The 21,844-nt window shown below is 41.0% G+C and overlaps 1 protein-coding gene and 1 pseudogene across 9 annotated transcripts in view; both read right to left on the reverse strand.

The window, feature by feature from the left end:
• Positions 1-1,226: 1,226 nt before the first annotated feature.
• Positions 1,227-21,844, reverse strand: part of LOC102487990 (trifunctional purine biosynthetic protein adenosine-3) — a 37,553-nt gene continuing 16,935 nt past the window's right edge. For 8 of the 9 annotated variants that reach the window (XM_014589920.2, XM_006153902.3, XM_014589919.2 and 5 more), the window contains 7 exons: positions 20,986-21,073; positions 18,864-18,949; positions 18,513-18,681; positions 9,852-10,083; positions 7,526-7,620; positions 6,237-6,346; positions 1,227-1,523 (listed from right to left, as the gene is read on the reverse strand). In XM_014589920.2, the coding sequence (XP_014445406.1) occupies positions 1,242-1,523; positions 6,237-6,346; positions 7,526-7,620; positions 9,852-10,083; positions 18,513-18,681; positions 18,864-18,949; positions 20,986-21,073 (1,062 nt within the window). In that variant the 3' untranslated portion in view covers positions 1,227-1,241. Of the gene's footprint in view, positions 1,524-6,236; positions 6,347-7,525; positions 7,621-9,350; positions 10,084-18,512; positions 18,682-18,863; positions 18,950-20,985; positions 21,074-21,844 lie in introns of those variants that run through there. The other variant, XM_014589924.2, reaches the window with a different exon arrangement.
• LOC102469744 (archaemetzincin-2 pseudogene) lies at positions 2,332-4,726 on the reverse strand (annotated as a pseudogene).

Below are 21,844 nucleotides of genomic sequence, written 5' to 3' on the forward strand. Positions count from 1 at the left end.
TTAAAAATAATTTTTTCTTTTCTTTTTTTTTTTTTGAGAGATTTTTACTATAGGGCATGTGCACTCATGAGAGAGAGACAGAGGGACAGAAAGTGAGAAATCACCCCTCAGGGGTATGACCACTTCACAGTCCCTTCTCCTCTCGGGATCTAGGGCATGCACACACATATGCCCGGTGTGTTTCAAGCTGTCAGGTCCAGACTCAGACCACAGACAGCCATGTGGGAGTCCAGAGCCTTACTACACCACCTGCTAGCCTTGATACATAATTCTTACTGTTTTTTTTACAGTTCTTTTATTTAACTTTATTAATTTATTTACTTTTTAATTTGACCAGAGACAGAATGAGAGAAAGTGAGAAAGCAGGCTGCCAGGTGGACTCAAACTGTGGTCGATCATGTGGGAGTCCTGCGTCCTTAACCACCATGCCACTTGCCGGCCCCCAATACCAGCTACTCTTAACAGAAACAGTTAAACATGTAACTATATCCTACAAACATTCAATAAAAATGTATTCTTTTAGATGAGGTAACTGTCAGTCTGGCTGAAGGCCCAGTTGAATATAACATCATTCTAGAGTAGTTAAATTTCAAAAATGCACATATATTTGATCTTTATAATCACTCCATTTTCCAGTTGATGGTATAGGCTTAGAAAAGTGATTTAACTACAACTGCCCAACTTCAACTGTCATAGCCTAAAAAGCATAACACAGTACACTGTACAATCAGACCATGTAAAGATGTAAGGTATAGACAAACTCCAAGTTAGAAAACTGTGTTCTGTAGTGTGTAATGTTTGGCTTTTGGGAAAGATTTGTCCTTAGAAATGGTAATATGAAAGAGGTAGTTTTCTGTTCCTAGGTCAACCTACAAATTCACTTTTCAGAATACGCTAATATACAGGTAAGCAATATTTCTATAAAACCTAGGTACATTTTTTTTCGTTTATGTCACTTTCTATGGGAAAATATGTCTTAAGATTTGGAATGCCTGGAACCCATCTGTCTCTGCCGTAGGGCCAACTAGGAGGAAGTAACCTCTAGGCCCATCCATTGGGGTGGCTAGTGAGAAAGATGAGGACAGAAGAGGGGGCCAAAGATTGGGGAGAAAGACAAGGCCTTTAGAAAGAGAGTCCAGGAAACAAAGCATTGAGGAGGGGTTTGAGGGTACCAAGATCGAAGTTTAATTTGAATAGCTATATATATATTTGCCACATCATGTGACATATAGTCTCTTGCTCTAGCTATATTGGCACCAATCATGTTTATACATAGTGCTACAACAAAATAAGAAGGGTGTATGATTAAAGTGGATGATCATACCAAGAAGAGCACATCCAGCTTTTCCACAAGCTCTAGCAATTCCAGCAACAACAGCTTCAGTCGTACCGAGATCAAGTTTTCCACAGGAAAAGTAATCAAGGAAGAAGAGGGGCTCTGCTCCTTGTGCCAGAATATCATTTACACACATTGCAACCAAATCTTGACCAATAGTATCATGTTTGTTGCACAGCTGGGCAATCTATAGACAGCAATATGAACATCCAATTAGAAAATAAACTCTGGGGACCAGCAGTTAGTGTAATGGCTATGTCGCTGAACTCCCATGTAGTTGACTGCAGTTCGAGTCCCTGGACCCAGTAGCTTAAACTCATGTTGTGCACATGTGCGGGCGTGCCCAAGATCCCGAGAGGAGGATGGAGAAGGGACTGCGGTGTGGCCATCCCCCCTGGGGGAATGATTTCTCACTTTCTATCTTTCCATCTCTCTGGCAAGTGCACGTGCCCTATAGCAAAAACCTCTTTAAAAAAAAAAAAAGAAAAAGCAAAGAAACCCTGGGCCAGCCAGTGGCATGGTTAAGGTGTCTGGGTCGCACAGCTGACAGTGTGGTTTGAGTCACAGACCTGGTGACTTAAAAAACATGTCAAACATATGTGGGTTCGGGACTAAAATCATGACAGAGAGAGATGGAAAAGAATGGAGTGTGGCATGACCATCACCATAGGAGGTGCTTTTTCACTTTCCCTCTCTAGCTCTCTCTCCCTGGCAAGTGCTGCACATATCTTCTAGTAAATAAAAATAAAAAAAATAATAATAAAAAAACAGATAAGCTCCCGACTGTATCTTGTCATTTTATCAAAGGAGGCTAACAAATATCACTGACTTTGGCTAGTCACTTTTCTTTGAAGAATCTATAGTTTTTATTATTACAAATAAGCCTCATTTCAATTCTGTTACTTTGACACAGTAAACAATTTATTCCAATAAAGTATTCTACCCAAATGAAAGCATAATATGCAAGTATTTTAACTGTTCCTATTTGAAGGTCCTTATTTCTGGAGAAAAGCAAGGCATTTTACTATCCATTCTTTCTATTCCTTAAAGGCTTCGACAGGTTTCCAGGAAAACTCATATGATCATCCAGACGATGTTTTGGAGTCACTCTGGATATGCTGGCAGACTCATCATCAATCTCTCTCACCAAAGCTTTGTATCTTTCTACAGTGCTGAAATCAACTGCACATTTTCAACTTCCAGAAAAAGATGAGGCACAGGTTGAAAAGGTGCCAATTTGCCTTTTCAAAGTGGTTGGAGCTTTACATTAGGCAGGTGAAACACTGGCAGTGTCACTGTCCAAGTTTGTGTCCAATCTCATGGGTTAAAGTCTTATAGGATCAAAGCAATAGAACGCTAGTTATTCCAGTAATAGTTATCAAAACCTGAATAGTCACCTGAGGATGTTTTCTGGGGCTTTCCCCCTTTGCTTTCATATGTGAGCTAAAAAATAATCATGGCTGTACTTGGTAGAACTGAGTATCACACCATCTGTCAAAGATGCTTGTCCAAAAACAAAATTCCAAGTCTATTGAATAAGGATCAATTTTATTATTCCCAAGACACAGAGGTATCTTAGGTTTCTTCTTCTTCTTCAGGTTTCTTCTTCTTCTTTTTTTTGGGAGAGGTTTTTTGCTATAGGGCGCATGCGCTCGCCAGACAGACAGAGAGAGACATAGAGACAGAAAGCGAGAAATCACCCCCCAGGGGGGATGGTCACGCCACAATCCCTTCTCCTCCATTCTCCTCTCGGGATCTTGGGCACGCACGCACACGCGCCCAGCGTGAGTTTTAAGCCACCGGGTCCGGGACGCGAACCGCAGTCAACTACATGGGAGTCCAGCGACATAGCCATTATGCTAACTGCTGGTTCCCCAGGTTTCTTCTTTTTAAGAACCTGTACTGTGTGAATTTATGGGTTTTATGTGTGCTCTCTGACTCTGAAGGAATACCTCACTGCAGAATCAGTTTTAGGAGTTAGATTCCTAAGCCATAGAACATTTTATGTAACTTTATTCATTTTTAAATTTGACTAGAGAGAGAGACAGAATGAGAGCAAGAGAGAAAGAGAAAGTGAGAAAGCAAGCTGCCAGGTCTGGGACTCGAACTGTGGTTGGCCATGTGGGAGTTCTGTGCCCCTAACCACCACACCACCTGCTGGCCCCGAATACCAGCTACTCTTTTTTTTTTTTGAGAGATTTTCGCTATAGGGCGCGTGCGCTCGCCAGACAGAGAGAGACATAGAGACAGAAAGTGAGAAATCAACCCCCGGAGGGGATGGTCACGCCGCAATCCCTTCTCCTCCATTCTCCTCCTGGGATCTTGGGCACGCACGCACATGCGCCCGGCGTGAGTTTTAAGCCACCGGGTCCAGGACGTGAACCGTGGTCAACTACGTGGGAGTCCAGCAACATAGCCATTACGCTAACTGCTGGTTCCCAATTCCAGCTACTCTTAACAGAAACAGTTAAACATGTAACTAACTATATCCTACAAACATTCAATAAAAATGTACTCTTTTAGGATAAGGTAACTGTCAGTTTGGCTGAATGCCCAGATGAATATAGCATGTAACAGTAGCTCTTGAACCATTTAGTATATATGTATTTATGTATTTTTTAAAATAATTATTTTATTTAACTTTTATTTATTATTATCATTATTATTTTCCAGTTTGATCAGAGATAGACAGAGAGTGAGTGAGAAAGTAAGCCACCAGGTCCGAGAGTTGAACTGTGGTTGGCCATGTAGGAGTCCAGTGCCTTTAATCACCATGCCACTTGTCAGCCCCCTGTATATATAATTTAAAAGACTTATTTAAATTGGGAACCAGCAGTCAGCGTAATGGCTATGTCGCTGGACTCTCATGTAGTAGACCGCAGTTCGAGTCCTGGACCTGGTAGCTTAAATTCACGCTAGGCGTGTGTGTGTATGCCCCAGATCCTGAGAGGAGACTGCAGAAGGAATTGCGGCGTAGCCATTCCCCCTGGTGGGTAATTTCTTGCTTTTTGTCTCTCTGTCTTTCTGGTGAGTGCATGTATCCTATAGCAAAAACCTTTCAAAAAAAATTAAATTTTATTCATTGTCATTATTTCATTTTATTTTTTTGAAGTTGACCAGAGAGAGACAGAGAGAGAGAGAGAGGGAGAGAGAGAGAGAGAGAGAGAGAGAGAGAGAGAGAAAGAAAGTGAGAAAGCAAGCTGACAGGCTCAGAACATGAACTGTGGTCAACCATGTAGGAATGTCCAGTGCCTTAATCACCATGCCACCTCTGGCCCCTTTAGTGTAGTTTTTATCTTACAAGAAAGGGCATGTTTGGACCTGGCCTGTAAAGTGCTGTAGAGCAGAGGTCTTCAACTTCTGGGCCAGACTGGTGCTGGTCTGTGGCATAATAGGAAGTGGGATACATAGCAGAAGGTGAGGAGCAGGAGAGTGAGAGAAGTTTGATCTGCATTTATACCCACTCTCCATTTCTCTCATTACCACCTGAACTCTGCTCTTCTTGTCAGATCAGCAGTCATTAGATTCTCAGGAGTCCCCAGACGGGATCATCTGGTTGCAGATAGGACTAGTGAGTTAAAATAAGCTCAGGGGTCCCACTGATTCTGAATTCTGGTGAGATGTATAATTACTTCATTATATATTACAATGCAATAATAATGGATATAAAGTACACAATAAATGCAATGTACTTCAATCATCGCGAGACTATCCCTCTCCCCAACCCATGTATGGAAAAGTTGTCTTCCACAAAACCTATCCCTGGTTCTAAAAAGGTTTGGGACTGCTGTCATGGAGGATATCTTCACCCATGTCAGACCTGGATGCTGCCTGTTCACCTGACTCCTGGGTTGCCCCTATGTTCATATGCACTGTCGGCTAGTAACTCTTACTACATAAAGGAAAAAGCCTAGTGGTCATGGAAGCTGGATCTCACACGGCTGACTGCGGTTAAATTCTGGCCCTGGCAGCTTGAAAAATACACCAGGCGTATGTGCAGGGTGTGCCAAATTCCAACGAGATGGAGAAATGGAGAAGTGATAGTGGTGTGATTACATCCCACTCTGGAAGTTAAAAAACAAAAGACAGAAAGAATACTAAATTCTGATCAGCTAGTTGGGCCAAAACCGTAACTCCTTATCCCTTAAAATATCCTTTCAGGACCAGCAGATGGTGTAATGGTTATGTTGTTGGACTTCCCATAGTCAACTGTGGTTCAGCTCTGGACCCAGCAGCTTAAAATTCACACTGGGTGTGTGTGCGTGGGCATATCCAAAATCCCTAAAGAAGAATGGAGAATGGATTGTAGCATGGCCACCCCCTGGGGGATAATTTCTCTGTCTCTGTCTCTCTGGCAAGTGCACGCACCCTATAGCAAAAATCTCTCTCTTAAAAAGAAATCCTTTGGGAACCAGCAGTTAGCATAATGGCTATGTCGCTGGACTCCCACGTAGTCGACTACGGTTCGCGTCCCGGACCCGGTGGCTTAAAACTCACGCCGGGCGCGTGTGCGTGCGTGCCCAAGATCCCGAGAGGAGAATGGAGGAGAAGGGATTGCGGCGTGACCATCCCCCCTGGGGGGTGATTTCTCGCTTTCTGTCTCTAATGTCTCTCTCTGTCTGTCTGGCGAGTGCACGCGCCCTATAGTAAAAATCTCTCTCTCAAAAAAAAAATCCTTTCATTCAAAAATAGCCTCAATAATATTTTATTGTTATATATCTATATCTATCTAACTATCTATCTATCTATCTATCTATCTATCTATTAGCATATTATGTGGTTATTTGGTATGGTTCTTTTTGGCTCATATGTGTCAACAGAGAAATATATGCATTTGACATATAGTAAGTTCCCTCTTATCTTTCACAAACTGCTTTTATTCACAAAGGTGTTGCATTACCTTCAGTTTAGTTCCAACACCATCTGTTCCAGAGGCCAGAAGAGGATCTTTGAAACCGGCTGCTTTCAAGTCAAAAAGACCAGCAAAACCTCCAAGATCAACTTCACAGCCTGTGGGAGAAATTAACCAATTGCTACATTTTAATAGATTAATTAAACATGAATATAAAGTTAAACCTTGAACATGAGGGTTAGGCGTGCTGACCCCCACAATTGAAAATCTGCACATAATCTTTTTAAACACATTTACTTATTTATCCCATGAAAGAGACAGACAGAGCTCCTGAAAGATCTTGATGCCGCCAAGATCCATCCCCAGTGTCAGCCAGCTCCCGATAATGGGCATGCACACATGCCTACAATATTCAAGTTCTCTGGATGTGAACTCAGAACCCCGCCATGTAGGTCAGGCTTGCAAAGCATCACATTTTACCACTGTGCCACTGCTCAGCCCTGTGTGTAACTTTCGCCTCCCCTCAAACTTAACTACCAATAGTCTATTGTTGACTAGAAGACTTACTGTTAGTTTACTGTTGACCAGAAGCCTTACTATTAACATACACATTTTATATGTATTATATGCTGTATTTTTACAATTAAAAGAAAATAAATGTTATTAAAATCATAAAGAAAAAATATATTCATAGGATTAAAAATATCTACATAAGTGGACCCACAAAGTTCAAACCCATATTGTACAAGGGTTAACTTTATATACTACTTTTTTATATAAGAATAGCTAAAACAAGAGATGCTTTTTCTGAGAATAGGAGACAGTGCACTATGTGCTTAAAGAATCGACTAATAAAGTACTTAATATCAAAGGAAGTTACATGTGCTTTAGAGTGTAAAATCATAGATAAATGCTTTCCTTAATATTAGAGACCAGAAAGGAGGTAGATCATGGGTTTAGCTTACGTAGGGCTAGACTTACAGCAAACTGGCAGTAATCTGGAAAATTTTCCTCCATTAAATATAAAGACCAGGGCCAGTAAGTGGCATGGTGTTAAGGCGGCTGGATTTCACATGGCTGACTATCCTGTTTGTGTCCTGGAACCAGAGCCTTCAAAAACACACTGGATATATGTATGTGCCCAAAATCCCAAAAGGAAAAATGGAGGAGAAAGGATTATAGCATGGCCATCCCCCATGGGAAGGGTGTTCTGTCACTTTTCCTGTCTCTCTCCAATGAGTGCACATGCCTTCTAGCAAATTAAAAGAAAAAAATTCAAATGAATTCACAATGTCTGTCAAAGGTAATGAATCAGAAAAGTACAGGATCTCACTCACCTGACCTAGAGGTGGCTTTTGCTAAAGGCTGAATTTTCTTGACCAGCATATTTCCAGCAGCAATGTCTACCCCTGATTCCTTGTAAGTCAGGCCCCTAAAGAATTAACAACACCAAAACTAAGACATCACCTAAATGCCAGGGAAAATTATTTTAAATCTTACAATATTATTTAAAGCAGAAGATATCCCAAGTGATTCTCATATACCCTAAGGTGCTTATACATTTTAAAAAGTCAGTGCTGGGGCTAGCAGGTGGCATGGTGGTTAGGGTACTGCACTATCCACGAGTGACTGTGGTTCAAATCCAGGGCCTGTTGCCTTGCTTTCTCACTTTCCCTCTCTCTGTCTCTGGTGAGTGCACATTCCCTACAGCAACCTAAAAATAGTAACAAAAAATAAGATAAAATAGATAAATAAATAATTAACAACAAGGCAATGGCTGGGCCCCATCCATTGAGATTCTGATTTAACTAGTCTAGGGCCTGCCCTGAGAAGTAAAATATGTTTAAACAATGTCCCCAGTAGATTCCATTGTTATTACTTCTATTGAGAACCATTCATCTAACTTTACCTATTTCTTTAAAAAGCACATCTCACAGGCTGCTAAATATACTTTTTAAAAAATTATTTATTTAATTCCATTTGTTGTTATTATTTTTTAATTTGACCAGAGAGAGACAGACATAAAAAGGGAAAATGAGAAAGCAAGCCACCAGGTCCGGGACTTGAACCACGGTCAACCATGTGGGAATTCTTTAACCACAACTTTTAAAACTAATTTTTTTATTGTGGTAAAATATGTATAACATATAATTAACCATTTTAGCCATTTTTAAGTTCACAGTTCAGAGGTATTACATTCATAATGCAATGATCACCAACACGCATCTCCAAAACTCCTTTCATCTTGTAAAACTGAAAACTGCACATATTAAATAATAATTCCCATTTTCTCTGCTTCCCTCAACCCCTGGTAACCACCACTCACTCCACTTTTAAATATACTGATTTTTTGCCATAACCTTTGTTGGTTAAGTTTGGTATGGGCAGAAAAGGAGGGCCAAAACCAAATCAGCAAAGTAAAAATTAGAGCTATTAAAAACTCTACAGAAAAATCCCTAAATAATAAAACTAAGTTCTTATTGCACCAATATATAACTGTATCCGTTTCCTTATAGCCGAGTAGTAAGAACAAGATGAAACAAAACAGAAAAGGTGAAACCAGGTAAAGATGTTTGGTGCATCATTTCTTTTATATAGAAGCAACACACTGGAGATCAACATTTAAGAGATCACCTTTGTGAATGGCTTTGAATTTAGCAGTCTTGCTTGGCAATAACAAGAACTTTGGCCCACTGGGATGCAGCGATACATGAAAAAAACAGGCGAGGTTTTATTAGAAATAGCTGGTAGGGTAGTACAACTAAAGGTGAGAACATTGGCAGTAACCCCAATCAGTGGCCCAGAGCCATTCCAAGAAGGGAAACAAAGTCCTAATGCTTTAAAAAACTTTCCCTTGGATAGCAACTCCGATTTCATTTTTAAAGGACTCAAGAACGGAGACTGCAGTCCCTCGAAAAAGGCCATTTCAATACAATCTAGTCATTTTCAAATGAAAAATAAATTTTTAGCATGGTGTTTTAATAGTCCTGTTTCTCAAAAATTCCAGTTCTTAAACTTTAAAAATCTCTCAGTAACAGTATAGCTTGAATTATGTTGCTAAATTTTTTTTCATTGTGCCTTAAAATGTTACCACAGATGAACATAGAGAACAATACTAAATGTGTGTATATATATAAACACACTTAAGAAATCAAAACACCCACATTTGCAGCTAATAGTTTATTGATTTTATAAGTGTTATACAAACCAATAAATGAAATAGTAAGGGTCAAAAATACATTTCAGTAATAGACATACATGCAGTGATAAAATGAGACTACACAAGCTTACCGTATAATCAAATTAAGTTACAAAGTTAGATGACCAATATTTTAATCTTAAATTCTTTGACAAATCAAGGAAATGATTCGAATACAATATTTAACTGTGATAGCTCAAGGAAAAAAATTCTTAACATTACTGCAATTTTGCTAAACTTTTCAAATATAAGAAACCACTATGGGGTGTTCCCCACCCCCCATTTAATATCAATACTGTTATAAGCAGTTTTTCCTCAAAACGAATTATGAACCAAGATCATCAGATCAATCCCCTAGAGACAAAGAACATTAAAATGACTTTACAGGGCTAACGACATTTTCTACTTGGCTATTTAGCCTAGTTGTGAAACTAAGCTATAATCACTCAGTAATACAATTTTACCTGGGCTGCTGGAGGAAAGCTATAGCACGGAAGCCGATGTCCTTCCTATAAATTGCTCCCTCAAACTTTATAGCAGCTAGTCCCTTCTTGGCTTCTTCAAGGGCTGATATGAGATTTTCCTGGATGGACGTTATTGTGAGGACTCTACCCCCACTGGTCACTACCCTGCCATCTTTGAAGGTAGTGCCTGCGTGGAAAACCTCTAGTCCTAAAGCTTGAGCCTCAGAAAATCCTGTTAAGAGAACAAATTTGACAATGTGAAGTAGCAACAGTATTTCACAATGTAGTGATTTATAACTTTAGTAAGCTAAAAAACAAAAAAACCCACGTCAGCCCATCGGCAGTGGCATGGTGGAAGTGGAACACTATACACTGCTAGAAGCCTTATGGAAGATCAGAGTTTGACTTCTTTGTTGATCTGTTCATGCTGGGTATGTATGTACCTGCCCATGATCCTGGCTGTCTAAGAAGGCTGGGGGAAGGACCACAAGGCCTTGTTCAGGGTACTGGTCTTTCTCTCATGAAAATAAACTAAAAAACGAAGAATTCTCCTCCAAACCCCACCTTTATCTCATTTAATCTTCAGAGGAGTCCTATTGGCAGGCCCGGCGGTGGCATGGTGGTTAAGGTAGCTGGATCTCACCTGCCTGACTGCTGTTTGAATCCTAGATGGCTTGAAAAACATGTTGAACAGGTGTGTGTGTGTGTGTGCCCCAAATCCTGATAGAATGGAGAAGGGACAATGGGTGGCCACGCACACTAGAGGTGCTTTCTTACTTTTTTCCCCCTGCCCCTGACAGGTACATGCACCTACAGCAAAAAAAGAATCCTACTGGCAGGAACTAATATAATACTAAACAAACTCAAACCCTTTCTGTCAAGAACACTGTTCTATTTTAGAGTGATAACTATTCTATCATGTGTGGCAAACACGTTTCAATCAATAGATGGTGAGTATGACAATTGTAATATAAGATTATAATCCAGCTGGAAAATTTCTATTGCCTAGTAACACTGTAGCTATCCTCACACCATAGCAAATGCATAACTGAAGTGCTTGTGATGCTGCTGTAAACTACCCTACTGTGTTGCTACTTTCACAGAAGTATAGAACATACAATTATGTACTATACATGGTGTTTGATCATGAACAACTATGTTTAGATTTATGTACTAATTATGCTATTTTAGAGTGTATTCCTTCTAATTATTAAAAAAAGTTAACTATAAAACAGTGTGGTCTATATGCCCAATAGCCTATCTAGGCTTACTGAGTTCCTTTGACTACATCATTTTCTCTCATACTTGATTTAATTTTGTCCACCACAGTCTATCCAGTGGGACAAAATGTGGAAGGAGGAGACGAGATATTGATGATCTTGATTGCATGTAGGCCTAGGCAAATTTATGTGTGTCTTACTTTTTAATAAGTTTAAAAAGAATTTACTTTCTAATTTCTTAAATTTGCTAGAGATAGTGTGTGCTCCCTGAGGACAGAGAGAGAGGAAGAAAAAGAGAGAAAGCAATCCCTACAGAGCATGTTCACACCATAATTCTTTCTGTTCCACCTCTCCTTTTGGGATTTTGTGCACACATGCACATGTACCCAGTGTATTTTCAAGCTGCTAGGTCAGGGACTTGAAATGCCACTGGCTGACCCAGAATTTTTTTTTTTTTTCTAAATAGTAAAACGTGGGTTGGTTCTGTGGTCTGGTGGTTAAGGCAGCTAGATGCTACATGGTTGACCATGCAGTTCAAGTCCTAGACTTGGATGCTTGAGGAACACACTATGTGTGTATGTGTGCATCCCCCAAATCCTGAAAGGATGGAGAGAGAAGGAAGGGACTGTGGTGTGATTTTTTTCCATGGAGAGTGCTTTCTCTTCTCTAGTGAGTACATGCACCTTAAATCAAAAAAGAAGTAAAAAGCTCATAAAAGCTTAAGGATATAGAAAGATATAAAAAATGTCTGTAAAGCTGAATGATTTGTTTTATATATTACTACAAGAGTCACAAAGTTAATGTAAACTAAGGTTAACTTGTTACTGAAGAAATAAAAATAGTTTTTAAATAAACTTAGTGTAGCCTTAATGGACAGTTACAAAGTCTAGAGAAGTTAATAGTAAAGTCCTATGTCTTCACTTGCTACTCACTGACTCACCCAGAGCAGCTTCCAGTTCCAGCAAATCTAGTTCATGTTAAGTGCTCTATCCAGGTGTACCTTTTTTTATCCTTTATACCATGTTCGTATTATTATCTTTTCAATGTTTAGATACACAATTATTCTTGTGCTACAATTGTCTACAGAATTCAGTGCAATAACATGCTGTATAGATTTGTAGCCAAGATCTGTGTACTCTGTAAACTCGTAATGATGAAATTGGAAACAATATACTTTTCAGATTATGTTTGTATTAAGTGACACATGACTGTATTCCTAAGAGCTTATGTTGTAAATCTCAACAATTGAGCCAGCCAGGCGGTGTGGTAGTAAAGGGGGCTGGGTCTCACATGGTCCACTGTGTGGTTTGACTCCTGGACCTGGCAGCTTGGAAAACAAACTAGGCATGTCTGTATGCACCCACAAAACCCGAAGGAGAGAATGGAAGAGAGGAGATTGTGGCATAGTCATCCCCTGTAGAGGGTGCTTTCTCACTTTCGATGTCTCTCTGGGGCTAGCGTATAGGCCTTGACAAAAATATAAAAGAAAACTGGGAGACCAGCAGTTAGTGTCATGGCTATGTCACTGAACTCCCATGTAGCTGACCACAGTTCAAGTCCTGGATCCAGTGGCTTAAACTCACGCCAGGTGCATGTGTGTGCGTGCCCAGGATCCCGAGACGAGTATGGAGGAGAAGGGATTGTGGCAGGGCCATCCCCACCGGGGGGTGATTTCTCGCTTTCTATCTCTCTTTCTGGCAAGTGCACACGCCCTATAGCAAAAATCCCCCTCCCCAAATTAACAAACAAAACCTGTAACAACTGTATCATTGGAGGAGGGGGAGCTAAAGCTCAAAGTTTGAGCGTTAAAAACTATACAGTTAAGGGCCAGGAGGTAGCATAGTGGTTAAGGTGCTTGACTCTCACATGCACAATTGCAATTTGAGTCTCAGATCTGGTGGGTTGAAAAATGACACTGGACGGGACTAGTAGATGGCATACTGGTTATGTCACTGGGCTCCCATGTGGTCGACTCAAGTCCAGGACATGGTGGCTTAAAACTCACACTGGGTACATGTACGTGCATGCCCGTGATTCTGAGAAGAGAATGGAGGAAGAGAAATTATGGCGTGGCAATTCTCCCTTGGGGGTGATTTCTTGCTTTCTGTCTCTGGTGAGCACATGTGCCCTATAGCAAAAATCCCCCCCCAAAAAAACCCCCAAAAACCAAAAACCAAAAAAACCCCCAACACAGTGCATTTGTGTGTACACGTCCCAAAATCCAAGGAGAATGGAGAAGGGACTGTGGAGTTGCCATCTGTGTGTGTGTGTGTGTGTGTGTGTGTGTGTGTGTGTGTGTACAGGGTGGTGAGATTGCTCACTTTTCCCCTTCACTGTTTCTGTCTCTGGTCCATCTGTGTGTGTGTGGGAGGAGGGGCAGTGTGATTGCTCGCTTTTCCCTTCACTGTTTCTGTCTCTGGTGAGCACACCCACCCTATGATAAAAACCTAGAAAGCAGAAGGCAGCAGGTGGCATGGTGGTTAAAGGCGCCAGATTCCCACATGGCTTACGGCAGTTCAGATCCCAGACCTCGTAGTTTGCTTTCTCACTTTCCCTTTCTGTCTCTGGTCAAATTAAACAACAACAATAACAACAACAAACAGAAATAAATAAGTAAATATTAAAAAAAAAAACCTAGAAAGCATATAGTTAGAAATAAAAAAGTAAAAATATACAGAAACTAAACATCAATGAATGCTTCCTACATTTGATCACATTTATGTTTTTTACTTAAGAATAAGACAACTTCCTTTCCCTTTATTATAACCATTCAAGTTTGCTGTTTTCTTTCTTTTTAAAGTAACCAATGGGGGACCAGCAGTTGGCGTAATGGCTGTATCACTGGACTCCCATGTAGTTGACTGTTGTGTGAGTCCCAGACATGGTGGCTTATACTCTCGCCAGGTGCATGTGCGTGCGTGCCCAAGATCCTGAGAAGAGAATGTAGAAGGGATTGTGGCATGGCCATCCCCTCGGGGGGTGATTTCTCACTTTCTGTCTCTCTGGTGAGCGCATGCGCCCTATAACAACCTCTCCAAAAAAAAGAAAAAGTAGCCAATGGAATCACTGTAAGTGATCTTTTCCCTTATCAATTACACAATCTTAAAACAAATTTTACTCAAATTAAGTTTTGGGTTCAGTCCCAAATTCCTGGCTTCATTTTCTACTGAATTATTTTCAAGCTCTCAGATACAATTTTATACTTTAAACATTAGACTATTCTGGTTTTTTTTTTTTTTTTTGAGATTTTCACTATAGGGTGCGTGCGCTCGCCAGACAGAGAGAGAGACAGAGAGACAGAAAACGAGAAATCACCCCCCAGGGGGGATGGTCACGCCGCAATCCCTTCTCCTCCATTCTCCTCTTGGGATCTTGGGCACACACGCACACGCGCCCGGCGTGAGTTTTAAGCCAATGGGTCCGGGACGTGAACCACGGTCGACTACGTGGGAGTCTAGCGACATAGCCATTACGCTAACTGCTGGTTCCAGACTATTCTGTTTTTTTGAGAGGAAGATCTTAGCTATAGGGCATGTGTGTTTGCCTGAGAGACAGAAAGTGAGAAATCACCCCCCAGGGGGGATGGTCACGCCGCAATCCCTTCTCCTCCATTCTCCTCTTGGGATCTTGGGCACGCACGCACACGCGCCTGGCATAAATTGTAAGCCTCTGGGTCCAAGAACTGAACCACAATGGACTACATGGGAGTCCAGTGATGTAACCATTATGCCATCTACTGGTCCTTAGACTATAGTTCTAAATTCTTTTTCTTTTCTTTTTTTTTTTTGGAGAGGTTTTTGCTATAGAGTATGTGCGCTCGCCAGACAGACAGAGACACAGAAAGTGAGAAATCACCCCCCAGGGGGGATGGCCACGCTGCAATCCCTTCTCTTCCATTCTCCTCTTGGGATCTTGGGCATGCACGCACGTGCGCCTGGCGTGTTTTAAGACACCGGGTGCAGGACTTGAACCGTGGTCGACTACATGGGAGTCCAGCAACATAGCCATTACGCTAACTAGTGGTCCCTATAGTTCTAAATTCTAGACTGAATAATGTGGACAGTTTATATAAAGATAACATCCCTGTCTTGTAATTATTTTTGTGGTGTGTGTTTGTGATGTTTAAGACAGGTTCTTTTTGTCACAATCTTCTTGCTTCAGCTTCCCTAGCAGCTGAAACAACAAATGTATACTGGCACATCCAGCTTTTTAGGATGAGCCACGAATTGAACCAGGGTCTCCCAGGTAGCCTCAGCCTACCACGCAGTAGCATCTAGCATATACTGCAACAAGGTTTTCTGTTTTTTCTTTTTAAAATTTACTATAGGGTACATGTGCTCACTAGAGAGACAGAAAGAGAAAGAGAGAAATTGAGAAAGTAAGCTTCCAGGACTCCAATCACAATTGGCCCTATTGGAGTCCAATGCCCTTTGCTGCCATGCCACCTGCTGACCCCAAGGCTCCCTTCATTTAATTAAAAAAAAAATCTGCTATCTTCTACTCATCTTTTTCTTTTTCCTTTTCCATTTTACTTTTTGGTATCCAACTGGTAGTTTGGTATCCTACGTATTCTTTGAGTGTTTTATATATCAGAGCCAATTAGTAGTAAGTTACCCAATACTGGGAGCTAAAATCCAATATTGCTTTGCTGGAGATGACTATTATAACTGTTGCCTCTAACTTAAGAAAATTTTACCATACAAGTAATCTATCCCATCTTTTTGTCCTTTTCTCTCTCTTTTTTTTTTTTTTTTGAGAGAGATTTTCGCTATAGGGCGCGTGCGCTCGCCAGACAGACAGAGAGAGACATAGAGACAGAAAGCGAGAAATCACCCCCCCAGGAGGGATGGTCACGCCGCAATCCCTTCTCCTCCATTCTCCTCTTGGGATCATGGGCATGCACGCACACGCGCCCGGCGTGAGTTTTAAGCCACCGGGTCCGGGACGCAAACTGCGGTTGACTACGTGGGAGTCCAGCGACATAGCCATTACGCTAACTGCTGGTTCCCTCCTTTTTCTTTTTTAAATTGCTAGAGGATGGGAGCAGGCAGGTGGAATGGCAGTCAAGGGTGCTGGACTCCCACATGGCCAGTTATGGTTTGAGTCCTAGACCTGGTGGCTTGCTTTCTTGCTTTGTCACTTTCTCTCTTTCTCTGTCTCTCTATTCTTCTCTGGTAAAATGAAAATAAATAAATAAATAAACTGAAATAAAATAATTCTTAAAAAAAAAATTGCTAGAGGATGGACGTGCTTACCCAAGAAAGACAGAGAGAGGGACAAAGCATGCCCTAATGGCGTATGGTTATGCCTCAATGTATTCTAATTCATTTCTCCATCTTGTTCAGATTTTGGGCATATGTGTACACATACCGGGTATTTTTTCCAACCGTTGGAGCCAGATTTGAACTGTGCAGCTAGTCATGTGGGATCTGGCTCCCTTAACCACTAGGCTTAAGAAAGCATCTCCCCAATGAGGCATAGTCAAGCCACAATCCCATAACTCCATTTATCTCCCCTATAGGAATTTGAGACATGCATGCACACGTACCTAGGTATCGGGTTTGGGATTCAAACTATACAGTCGGCCACAAAGAATTTGGCTCCTTTAACCACCAGGCCACAAGACTGGTCCACTTGTTTTTTATTTTATTTTTTCCTTCTTTTAAGAGGTTTTTGCCTTAGGGCACATAGACTCACTGAGGAGTCAGAGACAGTAAGATGGAAAGTGAGAAATCACGCCCCAAGGAAATGGACACACTGTAATCCGTTTTCCTCCTGGGATCTTTGGCATGCATACACACATGCCTGGTGTGGGTTTTAATATTTTTTAAACTTATTTTTCTTTTTAGAGATTTTTACTATAGAGTGTGTATGTTCACTGGAGAGACAAAGAGATAGAACTGAAAGTGAGAAATCACCCCAGGGGGATAGCTATGCTGCAATCCCTTCTCTTCCATTCTCTTCTTGGGATTTTGCTTAACCATGCATATGTGCCTGACATGAGTTTTAAGCTGCTGGTTCTGGGACTTGAAACATGGTTGAACATGTGGTAGTCCAGCAACATAACTATTATGTCATCTGGTAGTTCCCTGTTGTGAGTTTTAAGCCACTGAGTCCGGGACTCAAACCACAGTTAGCCATGTAGGAGTCCAGCAATGTAACCGCTACTCTATCTGCTGGCTCTCCATTTGGCTTTTTCTTTTTAATGAGAGAGATATTTTTGATATAGGGTGTAGGCACTTGTTTTTAAGCTGCTGGGTTCAGTACTTGAACCAGAGTTAACTACATGGGAGTCCAGTGACGTAACCATTATGCCATTTGCTGGTCCTGTTAAGAGAAATTTTTGTTACAGGGTGCATGTGCTTGCCTGAGAGACAGAGAAGTCAGAAAGTGAGCAATCTTCCCTCCCCCGCTCCACGGGGGTAAGGGTGAATGGCCACACTACAATCCCTTCTCCTCTCAGGATTTTGGGTGTGTGTGCATATGCACCTGGTATGAGTTTCATGCTGCCGAGTCTGGGACTCAGACCATGGTCAGCCATGTGGGAGTCCAGCGATGTAACCACTAGACCATCTGCTGGTCCCCCATTACTTGGCTTTTTTTTTTTTTTTTTTTTTTTGGGGGTTTTTTTTTTAGGGGGGCTTGAGAGGTTTTTGCTATAGGGCGCGTGCGCTCACCAGAGAGACAGAGAGACAGAAAGTGAGAAATCACGCACCCAGGGGGGATGGCCATGCTGTAATCCCTTCTCCTTCATTCTCCTCTCGGGGAGTGGGCACGCACACACACACGCCTGGCATGAGTTTAAGCCATTGGGTCTGGGACTTGAACCGTGGTCAACTATGTGGGAGTCCAGCAACATAGCCATTATACCAACTGCTGGTCCCACTTCATGGCATTTATAAGGACTGTTTGATTTAATACAATTTACCTTGAAGTCTTGCTTTCTGTAATGAGAAAGGGAAGAGATGGCTAAATGCTGAAACTGTTTTAATTCTGACATCCAAGTGACTATGTGGTACACTTTAAACTGGGGGAGGGCAGTGGTCTAACCACACAAGTTTTTATGCATGTTAACATGCAGAGACCTTGCCTTTAAAATGTTATCTTACTGACATAGTTTATAGAAATGTTTCTCCTAGTCTCAAATAATCCCATTATTGCCCTTGTTCTGGGAAGGCAGAAGTGAAAGGCAACACTGCATGATAATCTGGACACTTAGTCCACTTACGTCCTCCTTGTGTAGGAAAGCAAATGGAGGTCAGTTCTCTACATACAGTGATTCTGGATATTTATCCAACAAGCAAAGTCATGTTCAGAACTTCTGAAAGGTTTTTGATGTCTTCACACCCTTTATAGGAGCAAGCATTAGAATGGGAGGAAGGCCTGCTGTGGCACAGGTCACTCGTTACACTGCAATTCAATCTCGTTTTCTGATGCTCACCTGTTATCTCCATACCCTTGCTGTATTCTCCAGGATAACCTTTACTTGCCATGACGACAGTTATGGCAGTGTGGGTTTCTAGCCAAATGGGCAGAGATGTGCAGAGTAGGCCATCTAAAGTGGACTGAATCACTTCATAAAGATCACTTTTAAGAAGTGGAAGGATTACCTAGAAAAACACAATCAACATGGCAGCTGAAATACAATTTCCTGAGACATTTTATTCTTTGGGGTATTAGCAAAACTTCAAAGTATTTTTCAAAGATAATTATTTCAAAGCTAATAAATCCCAAGATCAAAGCTATACACATTTTACAAAGTAATGATTTATAATCGAAAATTGTTACCCACTTGGCACTCTGGATCACCAAAACGGCAATTAAACTCCAGAACTTTTGGGCCTTCCTTGGTCAACATTATACCAGCATAGAGGACACCTTCATTAAAAAACAAGAGAGTAAGAAGCAATGGAAATCTATTAATGAAGACATTACATTATGACTATAAAGTCTAGAATATAAAATGTGTGGCGATTTTTCTCCTCCAATAGAAAGCAAGCAATCTCGTAGCACTCAACAGCTGCACGTCTTCTAATGTACTTAAGTGTTCTGATGCTATCTACCTGGAGACAGCCATCAGGCTGAGGGCTCACTACCACAGTTCCACCAGACTGTCCCCACTGCAGATACCAGTTCTAAGTCTGTGTCTCTGGAACTTGTTACCAACTGGTTACAAAATGCAACATCCTTTTTGGGTTCCATTAATTTTCTAGAGCAGCTTACAGAACTTAGGAAACAACTACTTAAGTTTATTGATTTATTATAAAGGATATTTTATAGGATATAGATGAAGAAATGAACAGGGCAAGGCATGTGGAGGAAGGTACGGAGTTTCCGTGCCCTATCTAGATGCACCACTTCCAGAAATCTCCACGTGTTCAGTCATCCATAAACTCTCCAAATCTTGTCCTTTTGAGCTTTTATGGAGTCTTTACAACATAGGCACAAAATAGTAATAGACCAGTGGGGAAATCCAGCAAGGCCTATCTAGAGATTCCTGGTCCTTCTGTATAATATTTTTGCTTCCTGAGTAGGAAGGATAGGACCCTTCCATAATGAAGGTTTTATTTTGTAAAAGAATTATTTAATTTTATTTATTCATTCATTTGTTTTAATTTGAGCAGAGAGAAACAGAGACAGAGAGAGGGAGAGTAAGAAAACAAGCCAGGAAGTCCAGAACTTGAACTACAGTCATCCATGTGGGAGTGTCCAGTGCTCCAACCACCACATCACCTGTTGGTCCCCAGAATGAAGGTCTTTAAAGTGAGGGAAGATTAGTTTCTATGACCTACCTTAATCCTGTCTTGGAGAGAAACAAAGATAAAAGGCCAAATATCTGAGTCAAGAATCATGAATAACTATCATGAATAACTTCATGATAGTAATAAACATTCTAACAATGGTCCATTTAAAAAGTGTGGGGGGGTTGGGACCAGTAGATGGCATAATGGTTACGTTGATGGACTCCACGTAGTCAACCACAGTTCAAGTCCTGGATGTGGTGGCTTAAACTCATGCTGGGTGCGTGTGTGTGCTTGTCACACATCCTGAGAAGAATGGGAGAGAAGGGATTGCAGCATGGCCTTTCCCCCTGGGAGGGTGATTTTTCGCTTTCCATCTCTCTGTCTCTCTCTGGCAAGCACATGTGTCCTACAGCAAAAATTTCTCTCTCAAAAAAACCCTAAAAAACTAAAACAAAAACAAAAAAACTACAAAAAGTAGGGGGTGGTGGTGGTGAAAAAGTTTAATCAAAAGTGGTATGTTGAGCAAGCTCTGTGGACTGGTGGCTAAGGCAGCTGGATCCTCCATGACTATGGTTTGAATTCCAGCCTCAGAGGGTTGAAAATTAACACACAAGGTGCGTATGCATCGAGTGCCCAAACTTCCACCAGGGTAGAGAAAGGGAGGAGAAGGTATTACAGTGTGGTCATACCCTGTTAGAAAGTGCTCTCTCCATTTCCCTCTTTGTCTGTGAACACATGTGCCCTCCGGCAAATTAAAAACAAAACAAGGGGGGCCAGCAGGTGGGGTGGTGGTTAGCATGCTGGACTCCCATGTGGCAGATTGTAGTTCAAGTCCTGGATCTGGAGGCTTGCTTTCTCACACTTCTTTGTATCAAACTGCATAATAATAATTACAGATAAATAAAATTAAATAAATAACTCTTTAAAAAATAAAACAGAACAAAACAAGGGGCCAGCAGGCATGGTGGTTGAGGCGCTGGACTCCTACATGGCCAACAGCAGTTTGGGTCTTGCATCTAGTGGTTTACTTTCTCAGTTTTCCTCTCTATGTCTCTCTCTAGTCAAATAAAAGAAAAAAATGATAATAGAGAAGATTAAATAAATAATTTACAAACAAAACAAAGTGGCATGTTACTGTGTAAATGATGTCCATAATATCTATGCACTCACCTGTGTATGGAATGCCCTCTTGCTGCATGCCATCTACTGTCCTCTGAAGAATGCTATTTTTAATTTTTAGTAACAAATCCTTAGAAACCTGGGAGAACACATAGAAATACTTTAATGTAATTGGTATTTTTAAATGTCATCATTTGCAGTATCACATGGGACAATGAAGTTTTTTTTTTTTTAAAATGTATCTAAGACAGGGTGAACACATCAATTCAACAACTTCTGAAATCCTCACAATAATGACACTAACTATTTCAGCCTTATTTTTATAAAAAAGGGAAAAGAGCCCTTAAGAGGTCAAACATACCCTACACCTAAGGGAATATAACTAGCAAACTGTGGTATGATCATACCACCTATGCTCTAGGGTGTGTGCACTCACAGGAGATGGACAGAGCAAAAAGGAAAGTGAGAAATCACCCCATAGGTATGATCATACCACAGTCTGTTTTCTTCCACTCTCCTCTCAGAATTTTGAATACACATGCACATATGCCAGGCGTGCTTTTCAAGCTGTGGGATCTGGTCTCAAACTATGCAGTCAGTCATGTCGGACCTCCAGCCACCTTAACCTCTGCATCATCTGCTGACCCCATTTTGCAAAAAATTCATATTTTTATTTCTCAGCACCATTCAGATACATAAAAATTTTAATTTTTAAGTAATAAATGCTTTGAGTCTGGTAAATTATCATAGACATAGGATGGATTATGTGTTCATTGTCAAACAAAAATTAATGTCGACTACTAAAATGTAAATTATGGGACCAGCAGTTAGCGTAATGGCTATGTTGCTGGACTCCCATAGTCGACTGCGGTTCGAGTCCCAGACTTGGTGGCTTAAACTCAAACCAAGC

The sequence above is a fragment of the Tupaia chinensis genome, unplaced genomic scaffold (genome assembly GCF_000334495.1).
Source record: "Tupaia chinensis unplaced genomic scaffold, TupChi_1.0 Scaffold000392_1, whole genome shotgun sequence".
NCBI lineage: Eukaryota > Metazoa > Chordata > Mammalia > Scandentia > Tupaiidae > Tupaia > Tupaia belangeri.